General features: G+C 50.2%; 2 protein-coding genes across 8 annotated transcripts in view; both read left to right on the plus strand.

Annotated features, from left to right (window-relative positions):
* Positions 1 to 5,523, plus strand: part of numb (NUMB endocytic adaptor protein) — a 31,438-nt gene extending 25,915 nt beyond the window's left edge. For 2 of the 6 annotated variants that reach the window (XM_076048696.1, XM_076048699.1), the window contains 4 exons: positions 1,173 to 1,484; positions 1,560 to 1,703; positions 2,247 to 2,384; positions 3,101 to 5,523. In XM_076048696.1, the coding sequence (XP_075904811.1) occupies positions 1,173 to 1,484; positions 1,560 to 1,703; positions 2,247 to 2,384; positions 3,101 to 4,008 (1,502 nt within the window). In that variant the 3' untranslated portion in view covers positions 4,009 to 5,523. The remainder of the gene's footprint in view (positions 1 to 1,172; positions 1,485 to 1,559; positions 1,704 to 2,246; positions 2,385 to 3,100) is intronic. The other 4 variants (XM_076048698.1, XM_076048700.1, XM_076048701.1 and 1 more) reach the window with 3 other exon arrangements.
* Positions 5,524 to 5,660: 137 nt separating this feature from the next.
* Positions 5,661 to 13,938, plus strand: exd2 (exonuclease 3'-5' domain containing 2). Of its 2 annotated transcripts, none has more exons than XM_076048707.1 (9): positions 5,661 to 6,021; positions 7,029 to 7,541; positions 7,815 to 8,074; positions 8,166 to 8,292; positions 8,847 to 9,172; positions 9,371 to 9,477; positions 10,580 to 10,715; positions 11,734 to 12,102; positions 12,615 to 13,938. In XM_076048707.1, exons 2-9 carry the CDS (start codon positions 7,143 to 7,145, stop codon positions 12,829 to 12,831), a joined length of 1,941 nt encoding a protein of 646 aa, XP_075904822.1. In that variant the 5' UTR covers positions 5,661 to 6,021; positions 7,029 to 7,142; the 3' UTR covers positions 12,832 to 13,938. The 2 variants fall into 2 exon arrangements, with proteins under 2 accessions (XP_075904822.1, XP_075904823.1); XM_076048708.1 differs by having other exon boundaries at positions 7,029 to 7,526.
* Positions 13,939 to 15,887: the final 1,949 nt, after the last annotated feature.

Genomic DNA, 15,887 nt, shown 5'->3' on the forward strand with positions numbered 1-15,887 from the left:
TATCTGTATATCTGTCTATCTGTATATCTGTCTATCTATTACCCATTATTCATTCACACCACAGTCACACTGGTGGTATGTATATATACAGTATATTAATGCTGGACCGTTAACGGCCTAAACGTGCTGGGTTACCGCAAGCAAAGTTGGTTCTGGGAGCTGGGTCTGGGAGCTGGGTCTGGGAGCTGGGTCTGCATAGTGCGGCGATTCGACGGTGGAACCACTCGATGCGAAGATCTCGTATTTGGTGCGTCCCATTTACGGCACCTTTTATGTTGTAGCTTGGAACTGGTTGGAACACACCCCGACATGGCGGTAGTCAGTGTTGAGTAGTCAACGTGGACGTCCACATTGACTCACGGTTCGGACCGACACGAACGAAAGATGATGTGCAGCACCAAAGGAACATTAAACGCGCACTGACACACTCAAAGACACTCACACACTTGCAGTTCAACAACGGCAATTAACAGAACTCCCAAAATAATTCCCCCATAATGCTTTGCGGCTCGAGGGGCGCATCCAGCTCCCCACGAGCGGCCACAATAGTGAGCAAGCAATGAATATTTTAGTGCGGATGATTTTTTTTTTATTATTATTTTTTTTTATGCCTGGCCCAGTCTGTCCGAGTGACGCTGGGGGGGGCGTAAACAATGGCTGATCGCAACAAGTGTACATCAAACGCCAGCTGACATGGATGCCGTTGCATGGAGTTGTTGCACCCTCTGTTGGTCATTCCCGGTAGTTCGTGAAAGAGCTTTGTCCACATAAGACGGACCTGTGTGTCAGGTTGCCTGATGGTTCCATGTCGCCCCAGCCAACTTGCCGACTATGCATGTTTATTTTGAATAATATAATATAATAATAACAGAAACCCGTCCTCAAGGACTTACTTCAGGTCATTATTTACGTTGCACACACATACTTTGAATTCCTTCGGCAGACTTCAAATGAGCCATTTTAGTCGCGATTAACTCCTGGGTTGGAGTGCGATTAATCACGATTAAAAAAAAGTAATCGATGCCCAGCATTAAAATATATGTGTGTGTGTATATATATACATAAATATATATATATGTATATAGGTAGTGAATCCTATTCAGTTATTAAACGAAAGGCTTTGCATTGTTGTGTGTTTTTGTGTCTCCCCCTACCCCCCCCCCTCCCGGCAGCAGAGGCTGAGGCCATGGTGGGCGTGAACTCTGTGGGCGGGCCCAACCCCAGCCAGACGGGGGGCGGCGGCGGCGGCTCCTCCTCCTCCCCGTCCTCGTCCCCCCCGCTCTCTTTGGCGTCCTCGGCGATGGGACCGCAGGCCATCCCGCGGCGCCACGCCCCGGCCGACGTCATCGCCCGGCAGGGCTCCTTCCGCGGCTTCCCGGCCCTCAGCCAGAAGACGTCGCCCTTCAAGCGGCAGCTGTCGCTGCGCATGAACGAGCTGCCATCCACCATGCAGCGCAAGTCCGACTTCCCCATGAGGAACACGGGTGAGTAGCCCCCCCCCCCCCGAGACCCTCTCCTCACCCCCGGTGCCGTCATTGACCTCCTTGTCCCTGCTGCAGTGCCGGAGGTGGAGGGCGAAGGCGACAGCATCAGCTCGCTGTGCACTCAGATCGCCTCGGCCTTCAGCGGACCCCCGGAGGACCCCTTCACCTCGGCGCCCATGCCCCGCCCGGCCTCCTCCCCTCAGTCTCCTGCAGCGCCAGGTAGCCCCCCCCTCAGCCCCCCCCTCACACACACACACACACACACCAACTGATACCTCGCCTGTCTCTCCCCCAACATCACAATGATGCTGTCATTTCAGCCCCCTCTGTGACATCACAGAGGGCTGATGTCCGCTTATATAGGATTAAAATGGCAGTTTTGTTTCCTGTTGTAAATGGAATTAATCTGTAGAAGTCACATCGATGCTGACGACTGCGACGCTGCAATTGTTTCCTCTCCTCTTTCTCTTGTCCTGTCGGACCATCGTGACTGGCAACATCTTTACAATGGCTGACAGGTGCTATTCTCACAGGTAGAGCTTGTGACCCGAGAGTGTGAATCACACAGGTCGGTTCAAGAACTGCCTGTTGAGGAGATCTATTGTAGTCGTGTTACCTATGGCCATGACTGGGCTGAGGGAGGGACACGGAGTGAAAGAGAGAATAGAAGGGAGCACAACTGGCAACTCGATACAATATTGTGGCATTTTACCAAAGCAGCATCACATAACTGACTCTGACATCACTTCCTGTCTGCTCCAGTCAATGGCACGGCAGCCGTCTTCTCCCCGCCTGCCAACCCTCCGACGCTGCCTCCCGCCCTGCCCGCTCGAGACACCAACCCCTGGGCCAAGACCCCCGCTCCGCCCTCGGGCCCCGCCCCGGACCTCGCCCCGCCAGGTGAGCCGCGCCGCAGTCGGTCCACAGCGGTTCCACTTCATCAGAGTGCAGCAGGAGGACAGAACTGGGAGGAGCCACATCCATCCAGCAGAGAACAATGATTTAGACGCTTTATGTGAACACACGCAACTCTGTTTATATCAAACTCAGCCAATCATCGAAGCAAACCCATTCTTTTTTTTTTTTTTTTGTAACCAAGTATTTATGAGTATTCATATGTATTTATACGTATACTTTGGTTTACATCAAATTTTTGTCTTTGTTACATAAGTACGAAAAACCAAAGTTATACAAGAAACAAAGAAATAAAAATGATCAAGTCAAACAATAACAACTAGAACACTAGATTCAAGTATTTGCGCTCCGGACCCCATCCTGTTCTGAAAATGTCCATCTGTTACCTTTTACCCTTAAAGTATTTCTTACCAGGAATCGGCCAGAGGGTTGGACTACGGGTTAGTTAAAGGAACAAAAAGGTTTATGCCGGGTTCACACCGGATGCGGAAGCGCCCACAAAAATCTTGCGCGAGCTGCAGCCTCCTGTTCACACCAGACGCTCATTTCTCCGCGATGCTCGACAAGCGCTGTCGTTTTCTCCCATTCAGAGCTTTTTTTTTTTCCATCAAGATCAATTTCACGCCGTCCATTTTGACTTGACAACAAATTAGTTACATTTCTGAACTGTTTCACTCACTGTTTTTCTGCCTTTGTTCCAGCAGTGAACAGCTGGTCGGCCCCCACCCCGGTGATCGTGGTGCCTCCGCCCACCTCCTCCCCGGCCCTCGTCCCCTCACACAGGCGCACCCCGTCCGAGGCCGACCGCTGGTTGGACGAAGTCTCCAAGTCGGTGCGAGTGCCGCCCCCTGGCCAGGCCTTCCCCACTGTGGCCCCGCCCCCCAGCCAGGCCTTCCCCACTGTGGCCCCGCCCCCCAGCCAGACCTTCCCCACTGTGGCCCCACCCCCCAGCCAGGCCTTTACCACCGGTCCCGCCGTGGCCCCGCCCCCCAGCCAGGCATTCCCTGTCGTGGCCCCGCCCCCCACCCAGCCCTTCCCCGCTGTAGCTCCGCCCCCCAGCCAGCACTTCGCCTCCGGACCCGTGCCCATTCCCGCCACAACTCTTCCCACGGTCGGCCCCGTGACCTTCGCGCCCCCCCCACCCTCCGCCGTCCCCCTGCTGCCCCCCCGCCAGCCGGCCTTCCACCCCCAGGCGGCGCCGTCCTACCCCATGGCCAACGGGCTGGCGTTCCCGCGGCCCAGCGTCCCCGTGGTGGGCATCACGCCGTCGCAGATGGTGGCCAACGTCTTTGGCTCGGCCTCCACGCCCCCCCAGCACGACGCCCCCGTGGTCGGCAGCACCGGCCCCTTTGTCAAGGTGGCCGCCGCCGCGAGCCCCGCCCCCCCGGCACCCAACGGCAGCGCCACCTTCAACGGCGCGGACAGCTGGGCGGCGGCGGCGACCTTGGCCGCCCCTCAGCCCCTGACCCACCCGCCGCCGGCGCCGCAGGAAGACGCCTTCGAGGCCCAGTGGGCGGCGCTCGAGGGCCGGTCGCGCCAGCGCACATCGCCCTCGCCGACGAACCCCTTCTCCACCGAGCTGCACAAGACCTTCGAGATCCAACTCTGAGGGCCGTCACACCAGAACAGACTGACAGGAAGGGGCGGGGTCTCGTTGCTCTCTCTCCACCCCTCGCTCTCCCTCTCTCTTAGCCCACCCTGCTCCTACCCCCCCGCGCCCTGGTTTGAGTCAGCAGGGGGCGGAGCTTCAGGGACGGCTGGTCGTCGACGAGGCCTGTCGTCATCCGTTTTGTCCTTGCCAGCTGGTCACGGCCCCGTGGATTAGCCCCGCCCACCCTCCAGGTGGCGGCTGGTGCCCTCTAGTCGCACCCCGACCCCCGGCGCCCCCTGCTGACGGGGCGAGACCTCTGCAAGCACTGAGAGGTTCTCGTTAAAAACTTCCGCAGTCAAAAGAATAAAGTGAGACGACGCCAAAATCTTTATTTTTATGCATTAAGTATATTTTAAATAGCTTTGGAATCTAACAAAAGAGTTGTATGTAATAGTGCCAAAGGCACAAGCTAGCTACGATGGGATGAGGTCCTGTTCATGTAAACAAGAAATGGCCGTATATATTATACATAAATATAAATATATATCTTTAAAGAATCTATACTGTACACACAGCTCACGGCAGTGCTAATTTTTAATGTGATGTTAAGAGATTTTGTGAAGGGACAGCTGCTTTACTTTTGTGTTTCGTTTTTATCGTGTTATTTTTCGAAGACAGAAAATCTTTATTTCCTTTTTGATTCTTTGTCTGTGTCTCTTGCATCCTGTGATTGGATGAAAAGCATCTCACTGTAAATAGGGCAGCATTGCAGCAACAATCAAAACAGACGTGTGGGTGGTGGAGGATGGAGGCGTTGGTGCCGACTGGTTGCCTGTTTGGCCTGAGCTCAGTTTTCACCCCAGTACACATCAGTACTGGACGGTTTACTTCTGGGCTCCCGGTCTTTTTCTTTTTTCTTTTTTTTTTTGGGGGGGGGGAGGAATCGACTTTTATTTAACACAGTAGAATGATTGTTTTTTCTCTCCACAGCTTACATTCTTTTCTCTCTTTTTTTTTTTTAAGTTGTCTTAAATTGAAGTTTTGCACAAGCGCTAAAGCAGACGATTCGACCTGACGGGGTGACTGTGAACTCTGCCGTGGTCGCTGCAGTAGCCTAGAGTCTGATGTGTACTGGCCACCTGCTGCGGTTCTGACGGCGGCCAGCCGAAAACTACAGGGAGAAAAAAAAACAACAACCTAAAAGTCATCTCTCACTGTCTGATTTTTCCCTCTGTTATGTTTTTATTATTACTATTTTTTTTTTAATCAAGCCTGTGAATAGAATATGATCTATCATCTGATCTATTTCTCCATTTTGTTATTGTTTAATTACTTTATTCCACTTCTTTGGTTGAAGATAAAATGTTGAATAAATTGATGGCAGTAGAGGAGCAAAAGTCTATTTTTTTCCTTTTGTTAAATCAGTCAATTACCACATGGTTTCAAAGTTGATTAGCTTGTTAAATATTTCTTTTGTTGTTTAACAAAACTGCTTTGTTGTGAGAATAAACTTGTCTTTTGAATTATTGTAAATTTTATTTTATTGTTTTGCTTTTACTGTGTCCAGTGAATGGTTGCAACTGAAAAAGAGCTGGAGGGGGAACTATTATTATTATTATTATTATTATTATTATTATTATTATTATATGTAAGTGTTTTTTTTTTTTTGTTCGTTTGTTAGAATTTTATTAACTAAATTTCAAGAGAACGAGAAAGAATTTAGAGTTAAAACAATAATCATCAGGTACAGTTGAGTTACCAACAGACTATGACTCTTTGAGCACCACGCGGATCAACATTCTGTCAACAGCGCGTACGGTTTGCAGCAGCCAAGTCGAGAGCTTCCAGCTGTAATTATTCCTTCCCGCCAGCAGGTGGTGCTAGCTGCGGAGCTTCATCCTAATGCCGTTGTCACCTTATAAATTGAGTCCGGAAGAACTTCAGTAGTTTGTCTTAAAAAAAAAAAATAAAAAAAATCAACAACAACTGTATGAGAGTGAAAGTGGTGTTGTGTCGGTCCAAAGTGAAAAGGTAAGCCGCAGCGCGTAGAAAACGGTGAAACTGACAAAAACGTGACTTAATGTCACCGAATAAAGTGGGAAGGCGCCCGCGAGCTGCACGAGCTGCGCAGCTAACGGACGAGCTGGTTCGGCAGCTAACTAGCTGCTGCGTTAACCAGGTCGGCGTCGGTTTCACTCAGCAAGGTGGCCAAAAAAACAACGCCGGACACATGTGGCAGCTGCGCTTCACGGCTGATATTTCAGTTACCTTCGGGCCACGACGCTTGTTTAGCTTAAATTTTATCTGCTGACGCTGGAAACGGTGGAAGAAGGGGGAGAGACCCGGGCTGGTGGGCTTTCAAGACGGCCGGTGTCTGCACTCGCCGTGGCTGCTCTGCGTCACCTGGTATGAAGTTCGTAGCCGTTTCATACGTGGTTTGAAGAAAACCACGTATTTTGTTGTTTTTTTTTGTTTTTTTTGACGAAAAACGTGGGTGATACAGGCAGTGTTGCTTGGCTCGAGCAGCAGGACAGAAGTGTGCTGGCTGTCTGACACGACGAGGACCTGCTGTGTGTGTGAAGTTGGTTTCAGGTTGGGAGTCTGTCGGGCTGACGCTCACATCAGAGCTGGGCTCTTAGGGGCCGTCAATAAATTATAGTTTGTGTAGAGCAATCATTTCTATCAATGAACACGCCGTTTTAAAGTCTTATTAATTTGTGGGCTACATCTTTTTTTTTTTGTTTTTTGTTTTTTGTTTTTTAAAGCAATATTTTAAGCTAACTTTAGCACAACTCTTTTTGTATTTTGCTTCCTTGTCATGTGACCCAGTGGGCCCATACATACTGTGTGCCAGGTATTAGTACACAGCAGCTTTTTTTTTTTTTTTTTTTGTTAAACCAGATTTAGTCAATCTTCTTATGGTTCCTTCATGAATATATATTACTTTTGAATGGATTTGTGCAGCTGATTTCACCACCTGCTTCTGACTGTTACTCCCACCCCCTGCCCCCCCCCCTCTCTATGTGCTTGTGTTACAGAGCTATGCTGCCAGTTGATCACAACATGCAGTTTTATGTTGGATCCCACTGACGCCTCCGTCCTAAACGCGCTCCCCCTCCTCCTCCTCCTCCTCTGACCTGCAGCCGCTCACCATGTCTCAGCGAGGGCCCCTGACCACGGCTGTCGTGACCACGGTGCTGGGCGTGGCCCTCGGAGGGCTGCTGGTGTGGCGAGTGTACCGCACCAAACGGAAACGGGCACCTTCCTTCCAGAAGGAGGCCCTGCCGCCGCCGCCGCCCGCGGAGGAGGAGAGCACAGCGGCCCAGCGAGGTCTGGGCCAAGACAAAGACGGAGGCTCCAGGGCCGTGCCGTGTCAGAGCGCAGCGCCGCCCCCTGCTGGTCCGCTGCCGTGGTCAGAGCGGCTGCTGGCGACCAAGCCGCAGACGGTGAGCAGCGAAGACGAGTGGCTGCAGCTGTGGCCGCGGCTGCAGGAGGAGCTGTCGGTGTTCCCGGTGCTGGGCCTCGACTGTGAATGGGTAAAAAGCGACGCCGTAAGAGAAAAATAAAACTTTTTCATGTCCCTATATTCATGTCAGCCTATAGCTGTTAGTTTGTTTGGGGATTTTTTTTTTTTATTGCTTTAAATTTTGACTTCTCATTGATACCTGGTGCCAAATCAGTTGCGTGGATTTTTCCCTTTGATCCCTCACGCTGCTTATCCTCATCGTTGTTGTCTATTTTTTTTAACAAACAAACAAACGAACGGATGAATGAAATGAAAAGCAAGGAATTGCGTCCCTGACGCGGCGTGTTTTGCGCGGCAGGTGTCGGTGAAAGGTCGAGCCTCGGCCGTGTCCCTGCTGCAGGTGGCCACCTACTCGGGCCTGTGCGTCCTGGTGCGGCTGCAGCCGCTCGGCGGCGGCGGGCGGTGGCCTTTTCCGCTCAGCTTGGTGGAGGTGCTCCGAGACCCGCGCGTCCTGAAAGTGGGCGTCGGCTGCTACGAGGACGGCAAGCGGCTGACTCGCGACTACGGCTTGTCGCTGTCGTGCACCGTCGACCTGCGATACCTCGCTCTGAGGCAGAGGTAGCGACGGCCCGCCTCGCACACCCGCTGCTCCGTTTCCTCCTCCTGCGCTCTTATACTTGTGTGTGTCTGTGTGTGTCTGTGTCTGTAGGCGAACGGCGCTGAGTAACGGCCTCAGTCTGAAGTCGCTGGCTGCCGATCTGCTGAATGTCTCTCTGGATAAATCTCTGGAGCTGCGCTGCAGTGACTGGGAGGCGGATCAGCTGACCCTGGAGCAGGTGCTGCTTATTTATGGGATATGTATGCAGTATATTTTTATTTCTATAATTATGTGCTTATAAAGATATTTATGGAGTGTATATATGTAATATATTTATATGGGTGCTTGTATATTATGTATTGAGATGGATAGGTAGGTAGTAGGTACGAAGGCGTAGGAAATTAAAAAAGTTTTCTACTTCTTCCTGCTCCTTTTTCTAACGAGTTTTGTTATGTTTTTTTTGCTTTTTTTTTGTTATTTGCATTATTATTTGTTGTTTATTTTGTATGTGCAGATAGCTACATATTTTATACAAGTTCGAAATAAATTCATTTATTCATTCAAGGTGAACGAGGTATCCAGGTTTGTGTGTGCAGGCCACTGTAGTTCACTGGCAAGCTCAGGAGGGGCAGTGAAAGTACATCTGAAATGTAATGGCATGATGTCACTGTTTGTTGTTCGAAATCTCCAAGTTTTACACACTGGACCTTTGAGCAGCTTCCTTCTTCCACTTGGCAGCGCCCCAGACACCCTGCCTCTTTATTTCAGTGCTCTGCCCCATGTCTCCTGTAGATGGCGTACGCTGCCAGAGACGCCCAGGTGTCCGTCGCCCTCTTCCTCCGCCTCCTCGACCTCCTGCCTGAAGCCGGTCCCGCCTCTACCAGCGGCAGCTCGTACGGCGAGCTGGCCACCCGCTGCCAGGGCCTGGTGGACGTCCCCTTCAGAGGTCGAGTGGACGGAGAGGACGGCGACAGGAGGCGCAAGAACCGCAAGCAGCAGCAGCAGCAGCAGCCACCGCCGCTGCCGGCCGCAGAGAGCCCCGACAGCGGGGACCAGCAAGTCCCAGACCCCCGCAGGAACAGCCGGAGGAAGCCGCTGGGCGTGGGCTACTCTGCCAGGTGGGGGCGCCAAACCGCTCAAAGCTTCTTCATTGATTAGCGCATCAAATTGCTGCAGAATGAAATGTTTTCTGTCTTCTTCTTCTTTTTTTTTCACAAAGTAAATATTTGTTTTTCTTACTTCTTATTTATCTGTTTAAGTTATGTGTTTATTTTTTTAATGGACACTCGTCCACTCGATAACCGTCTGTGACACAGGAAGTCTCCGCTGTACGACAACTGCTTCCTGCACGCTCCCGACAATCAGCCTCTGTGCACCTGCGACAAGAAGAAGGCCAAGTGGTACCTGGACAAAGGAATCGGAGGTAGGCGGGGCTTTACTCTCAAGGAGGCGGATTTGCCACAATCCTCAGCGGCCTCTGTCTGCCTGTGCGTCCGTTGCTGTGTCTCAGTTCAGGCTCTGCATCCTTGAAGTGCGCATTTTGAAAGGAAGTTGCGTCCTAGCGCTGCGCGAAGGCTCCTCCCACTTCCCGAGGGTCCTTAGGACGCTCAAAATGCGTACTTGGAAATACGCACTCGTTTTAGCCGATTCCAAGGCTGCACCGCTACTATCCTTCGCGTACTTGTGTATCCCATGATGCCTTGCGTGCTGCTGCAAAGCATCGTGGGATCTTGGGAAGTCAGCTGAAATTAGCAGCATCTACTGGCAAAGACACTTCGTATAAATTTAAGTATTGAAATTTCACATAAAATATGCAGTTTTAACGTCGGGTTTTTATTTATTTGAATATCGAACGACATCGTTGGATGGCGAAGCAATGGTTAGCTCGATGCACCTGCTTGTGTTTATTACCTGTAAAAGATTTAAATCAAGTGTTGGAATGTCTGTCTGGAATGTACAGCGCCCCAGACATGCTCATCATCAGGGCGGTAAAAAAAGTAATAATGAATTGTAGGCACAATAAAGATATATAAAATCCTAATTCATCCCTACAGAGTACTAATCTATGGCCATGAAATGGGTACAACGTGCAGGCAAAATACTCGTTTGTTCCCACGAAATATACATTTTCTGTTCCCACAGAATGCTAATTTGTGGCCATTGAGTGGTTACAACATGCACACGCAACACCTCGAACCTGCAGTAACTTACGGGATGTCAACATCAGGATGTGGTTCCTATCTTTTCTGTAACGTTTAGACCGTTAATGAGAATAACAATACGAATAAAACAAACTTGGTAAGAATAACTGTAATTGATACAAATGAGTATTTCTTGGGAACTCATCAATATTTTGTGGGGATGAATTGGTGTTTTTTTGCGCATGTTAAATCTATATTGCGGCCACTATTTATTTATGAAGTTATTCCCACCGCCTCCCCATGTAATGTCTGAGGCCTTTGCACAAAACGACGTCCTCTCCATACGAGTGCTTCTCCTCTGACTCCGCCCATTTTCCTGTCCAGTGCTGGAGAGCGAGGACCCGTTTGTGGTGCGGCTGCTGTTTGAGCCGTCGGGACGTCCCGACTCCAAGCAGGACTACTACCTGACGGCCAAGGAGAACCTGTGTGTGGTCTGTGGGAAAGCAGATTCCTACATCAGGTGGGCCTCTGTCCTTCCTTCCTTCCTTCCTTCCTTCCTTCTGTCCTTCCCTCTGTCCTTCCTTCCTTCTGTCCTTCCTTCCTTCCTTCTGTCCTTCCTTCCTCCTGTCCATCCCTCTGTCCTTCCTTCTTTCCTTCTTTCCTTCTGTCCTTCTTTCCTTCTGTCCTTCCTTCCCTCTGTCCTTCTGTCCTTCCTTCCTCCTGTCCTTCCCTCTGTACTTCCTTCCTTGCTTCTGTCCTTCCTTCCTTCTGTCCTTCCTTCCTCCTGTCCTTCCTTCTGTCCTTCCTTCCCTCTGTCCTTCCTTCCTTCCTTCTGTCCTTCCTTCCTCCTGTCCTTCCCTCTGTCCTTCTGTCCTTCCTTCCTTCTGTCCTTCCTTCCTCCTGTCCTTCCTTCTGTCCTTCCTTCCTTGCTTCTGTCCTTCCTTCCTTGCTTCTGTCCTTTCTTCCCTCTGTCCTTCTGTCCTTCCTTCCTCCTGTCCTTCCCTCTGTACTTCCTTCCTTGCTTCTGTCCTTCCTTCCTTCTGTCCTTCCTTCCTCCTGTCCTTCCTTCTGTCCTTCCTTCCCTCTGTCCTTCCTTCCTTCCTTCTGTCCTTCCTTCCTCCTGTCCTTCCCTCTGTCCTTCTGTCCTTCCTTCCTTCTGTCCTTCCTTCCTCCTGTCCTTCCTTCTGTCCTTCCTTCCTTGCTTCTGTCCTTCCTTCCTTGCTTCTGTCCTTTCTTCCTTCTGTCCGCCCGTCTGTCTGCCGCCTTCTCTCTCCCGCTGCCGCAGCGGCACCGCTCTAGATCTAACCCAGGCATGGGCAATCCACGGCCCGGGGGCCATATGCGGCCCGTTAAGCTTTTCAATCCGTCCTGCCGAACTTGGAAGAAATGATATGAGTAGTAACTAAGTAATGAAATAGCAGCATTTCATCCATTTCTTTCAGGGTTTTAAGAGTCCTGTCAATAAATGGCCCATTGTGGGGCGCGAGTCAGAAGGTTCGCCCGACCCCGGTCTAACCCGTCGCCGTCGCCCCCTGCAGGAAGAACATCGTGCCGCACGAGTACCGCCGCCACTTCCCGGCCGAGATGAAGGACCACAACTCGCACGACATCCTGCTGCTGTGCACCAGCTGCCACGCCGCCTCCAACGTGCACGACGGCGCCCTGAAGCAGCGGCTGGCCGAGGAGTTTGCGGCGCCGCAGGGCTGCGAGGACGGCGTGCGGCAGCTGGAGGACCCGGAGAGACGGCGGGTCCGCTCGGCCGCCCGCGCCTTGCTCACCGCCGGAGACTGCCTGCCCAGGCAGCGACGGGACGGGCTGCAGGCCGTCGTCAGGAACTTCCTGGACCTGAAGGAGGAGCAGGAGCTGAGCAGCGAGGACCTGCAGCTGGCCGCAGGGCTGGAGACCAGGTGAGTTCCGGTCCAGGTCAGTTCTGGCCCTAGTAAGTTCAGTTCCTGGTGAGTTCTGGTCCAAGCCGCAGGTCTGGAGGCCAGGACAGTTCTGGTCCCGGTCAGTTCTGGTCCTAATCAGATCTAGTCCATGGTGAGTTCTGGTCTGAGCCGCAGGTCTGGAGACCAGTTGAGTTCTGGTTGCAACTTCCAGCAACCAGAACAGCAGTTCTGTTGGTTTCTGGTCCTGGTCAGTTCTGATTCAAGCTGCCGGTCTCACCAGGACCAGAATCACAAGTTGCAGGGCTAGAGACTGGGTCAGGACCAGAATCACCTGTAGCTGCAGGTCTGAGTTCCAAATAAACTTCCTAGTTGGGACCAGAACTCACCTGGTCTCCAGACCTGCAGTTCTGGACCAGGTGAGTTCTGGTCCGAGCCGCAGGTCTGGAGACCAGTTGAGTTCTGGTCCCAACGTCCTGCGACTAAAGTTGCTAACTGGCTAACCGACTGCTCTCTGCTCTCTGCTCCCCAAGGATTCTCAACGAGGCCTACGTCCCCCACGGCCTGAAGGTGGTGCGCGTCCACGCCGAGCGCGGCCTGGAGGGCCTGATGGCGCTGGAGCGGCGCTGGCGGCAGCACTTCCTCAGCAGCATGCGACCTCGCCACCTCCCTCCCCTCTGGTCGGTCGACCACAACCACAGCAAGTTCCTCCACAAGTATGGAGCCAACCTGCCCGTCAATCTCAACTGAGGAGGAGGCGGAGAGGGAGGAGGCTCCTCCTCCTTTCCCCTACTCCTCCTCCTGGATTTTTTTTTTTACTAAGCAAACTGTGTTTTGTTTTTAACGGAGGATGAACAAGCTGAAGCCAGGATGTTTCCTGCAGTACTGTGTGTGTGTGTGTGTGTGTGTGTGTGTGTGTGTGTGTGTGTGTGTGTGTGTGTGTGTGTGTGTGTGTGTGTGTGTGTGTGTGTGTGTGTGTGTGTGTGTGTGTGTGTGTTAGGTTGCCACCTGCACCCAGAACAAACTCCAGCACACTAATAATGAGTTGTGTAGACGCTGACTCTGAACTCAGCAGTGCCACAGTGGACGCCTGTGGAAATGCACATGGCCACTATTTTTTTATTTAAGGAGAATGACATAAAAGAAAAAAGGTGAAATTATTTATGACAGAGTTGAAAGAGAGTTTTTAAGGAGGAGGTGCAGCCTGCCGCCGTCTGTGTCTCCTGCAGGTTCGCAGCTTCTCCCCTCAGCACAGTCGCTTTGCAGAAAGAGGCAGTTTGAAAGGATCAGGCTCCGCCCACACTCGGTCCGTCTGCTGTTTTAGAGCTGACGGACAGAGAGAGAGACACTTCCCAGGCGTCACCTGTAGGGGGCGTCAGTGGAACCCAGGAGCTCTGAAAGAGTTGTCTGGTTTTGTTTGTTTTTTTGTTCTTCGGTTCTGGATCCTGCTGCTGGTTCTGGTCGCGGTCGGGACGCCTCCATGGCTCATGTTCTAGTGCGCCTCTTAAATCCCGCCCACGACCCGAGTCGCAGCTTTGGGACCTCCCACTTCTCTCCTCCCATCAGTGTTGGTCACGACGTCGTCTCACACTATCCAAACAGCGCCACCTGGCGAACCGACAACTCTTAACAGGAGGACTTATTTTTTTTCTCCTTTTCAGCATAAACTGAAAATTAAAAACTCTTTTTTTTTTCTGCAAAGTATATTTATCTTTTCTGATGATACGTTAATTTAAAAGAAGTAAAAACGAAGCTGCTGTGTCTTTAATATCTTTCCTGAATGTAAACCCTGAATCTGTCTTTTGCTAAAATTGTGAATGATGTATAAAAAAAATAAAGTCATATTTGTAATATTAACACGTCGTGTTTGTGTTGAATATCAGAGACACACCGCCGCCATGTTTTGTTTCTGCTTTTATTTCATACAAAATCACAGTTTAATAATAAATAGTCTGTAAAAATTAGTACAAAAGCCGTTTGTCATATCATATATGAATCACTCGTGACGTCAAAGGAGTCGTCAGCTGGGTATTTTTTTTTTTTTTTCTTATGTCAGGAGTGAACTTTTTTTGTCTTTACAATCTTAGTTTTGCAGAATTAAGGCCTCTTGATTTTGGCATCGGAACAATCTGTCAGTCGAATGTTTTTTTTTTTTGTATCTGAATTGGTGTTTGCGTTGTGAGCTCCCCTGGTTTCACAGTTCAGGCAGGAACAAAATGTATAAATAAATAACATTTACAAATAAATAATATCTGGGAAAAAAAAAAATTCAAATAAAAATGGCTCAACATGCAGATGTAACCCCGTTGGTACATTTCTAGTGGTCAGTGTTGGACACTGCAGAAGGAACAACTACGGCACATGTGGCTGCTTCTCTTCAGGGGATTCCACCACTTAAACCCATCATCACCATCACCATCATCATCATCGCTGTTTTCTCAATAACCCAGGGCCAAGAGGAAACCCCCTAGTGGTGAGGCCAGTACGGTGGAATGTCCCTTTAGAAGAAGTGCGGCGCTGACAATGAGTGTAAGACACTCTGACATCTTTACTGCATCACAAGGATCCTCTGGAGGTGGAAACACACCAGTGGGGCTCAAGCTCAGACAAGAGAGGGGAGGGGGGGGGGGAATGCTTCATCTGTGGGAAGGTTAATAACTAACTAGATCTGACTCAAAAAAGTTTAGTATTTTCCCCGATTTGATTTTTACTTTCCAATCAAGACTTGCTGCAAACTTTTTTTTTTCATTTTTTATAAGAGCCCTAAAATTGCAAAAAAAAGTTTTTAATCTCACCATTTTCTAGTTGTAGTGTTATGCTTTTGCTTTGTTTAGTTTTTACTCGAATCTCTTTGTAACAACTGGCTGATCCAGAGCCCCCCTAGTGTGCGTCCTGCAGTACTGCAGAGGATATAAACACTAAAACTACTGCATATTAAAACTCCTTTTGCTTGTTTCAACAAAAGACAACGTTACATTTACAAGGAAATGACAATCAATAGACGTGACGTGAGAAGGCCGTTTGATTCTGCCCCAAATCATTAAAAAAAAAAAAAAAAAAAAAGGATTTTCTTTTGAAGAGGGGAAGTTGTTTCACATTAGTTTTTTGTTGCAACGTCATAATTACTTCCTTTTCTTTAAGGATTCAATTTCCTCACAGGTGCAATGAATTTAAAATAAGGCATATTCTAAAGTGTTTCTCTCTGGGCGTTCCGAAGCACGTTTTTTAATTTGCACATCCAAATACCTGAAAATCTGCTGGTTGCAGCTTTCAGGACGGCTCCACCTCGAGAGGTCAAATCTATCCGTCATATTTCAAACAAGTTCCGCACTGAAGAGTCGTGCGACCAAAGCAAACAGACAAACAATGCCGAGTCTCGACGGGCAGAATACACATTCCCACACGGACGGATTGTCACGTTAACCAATGGTGTAGCCGGTAAACCGAAAAAAAGGAAAGGAAAAAAAAAGAAAAAAAGAAGAAGTGATGAAGAAAATCTTCGGTTTAGTTCTATGGACTCGGTTTAAAGGTCCCATCATGTATCCGGGGTCACCTGACACCAACCAGCTCCAACGACAACAACGACGGCTGCAGTCTGAGTGAAGAGAAGAGCAGTCGACACCCAGTCCTCTGTGATGTCACAAAGGGGCATTGCTACGCCAGGTGTCGGCTCCCCCGCCCCCCGCCCCCTCCCCTTCCTGACTGAGACCCACCCTGTGGTCGTCCCGCCTCCAAGCGCGCGGAGGGTCCGACAGAGCATCATGTTCTTGTGGGAGGCTGTAAACACGGGGCTAACTGTGCTGCCC

Source organism: Nelusetta ayraudi, unplaced genomic scaffold, assembly GCF_046127955.1.
Source record: "Nelusetta ayraudi isolate G7.1 ecotype Tasmania unplaced genomic scaffold, CSIRO-AGI_Nayr_v1 ptg000108l, whole genome shotgun sequence".
NCBI lineage: Eukaryota > Metazoa > Chordata > Actinopteri > Tetraodontiformes > Monacanthidae > Nelusetta > Nelusetta ayraudi.

Excerpts from the sequence above, each read along its gene's own strand:
- exd2 (XM_076048707.1), top strand. The coding sequence starts at position 7,143 with ATGTCTCAGCGAGGGCCCCTGACCACGGCTGTCGTGACCACGGTGCTG. Across the intron at positions 8,075-8,165 it reads TACCTCGCTCTGAGGCAGAG|GCGAACGGCGCTGAGTAACG; the intron begins GTAGCGACGGCC and ends CTGTGTCTGTAG. Across the intron at positions 9,478-10,579 it reads CCTGGACAAAGGAATCGGAG|TGCTGGAGAGCGAGGACCCG; the intron begins GTAGGCGGGGCT and ends TTTCCTGTCCAG.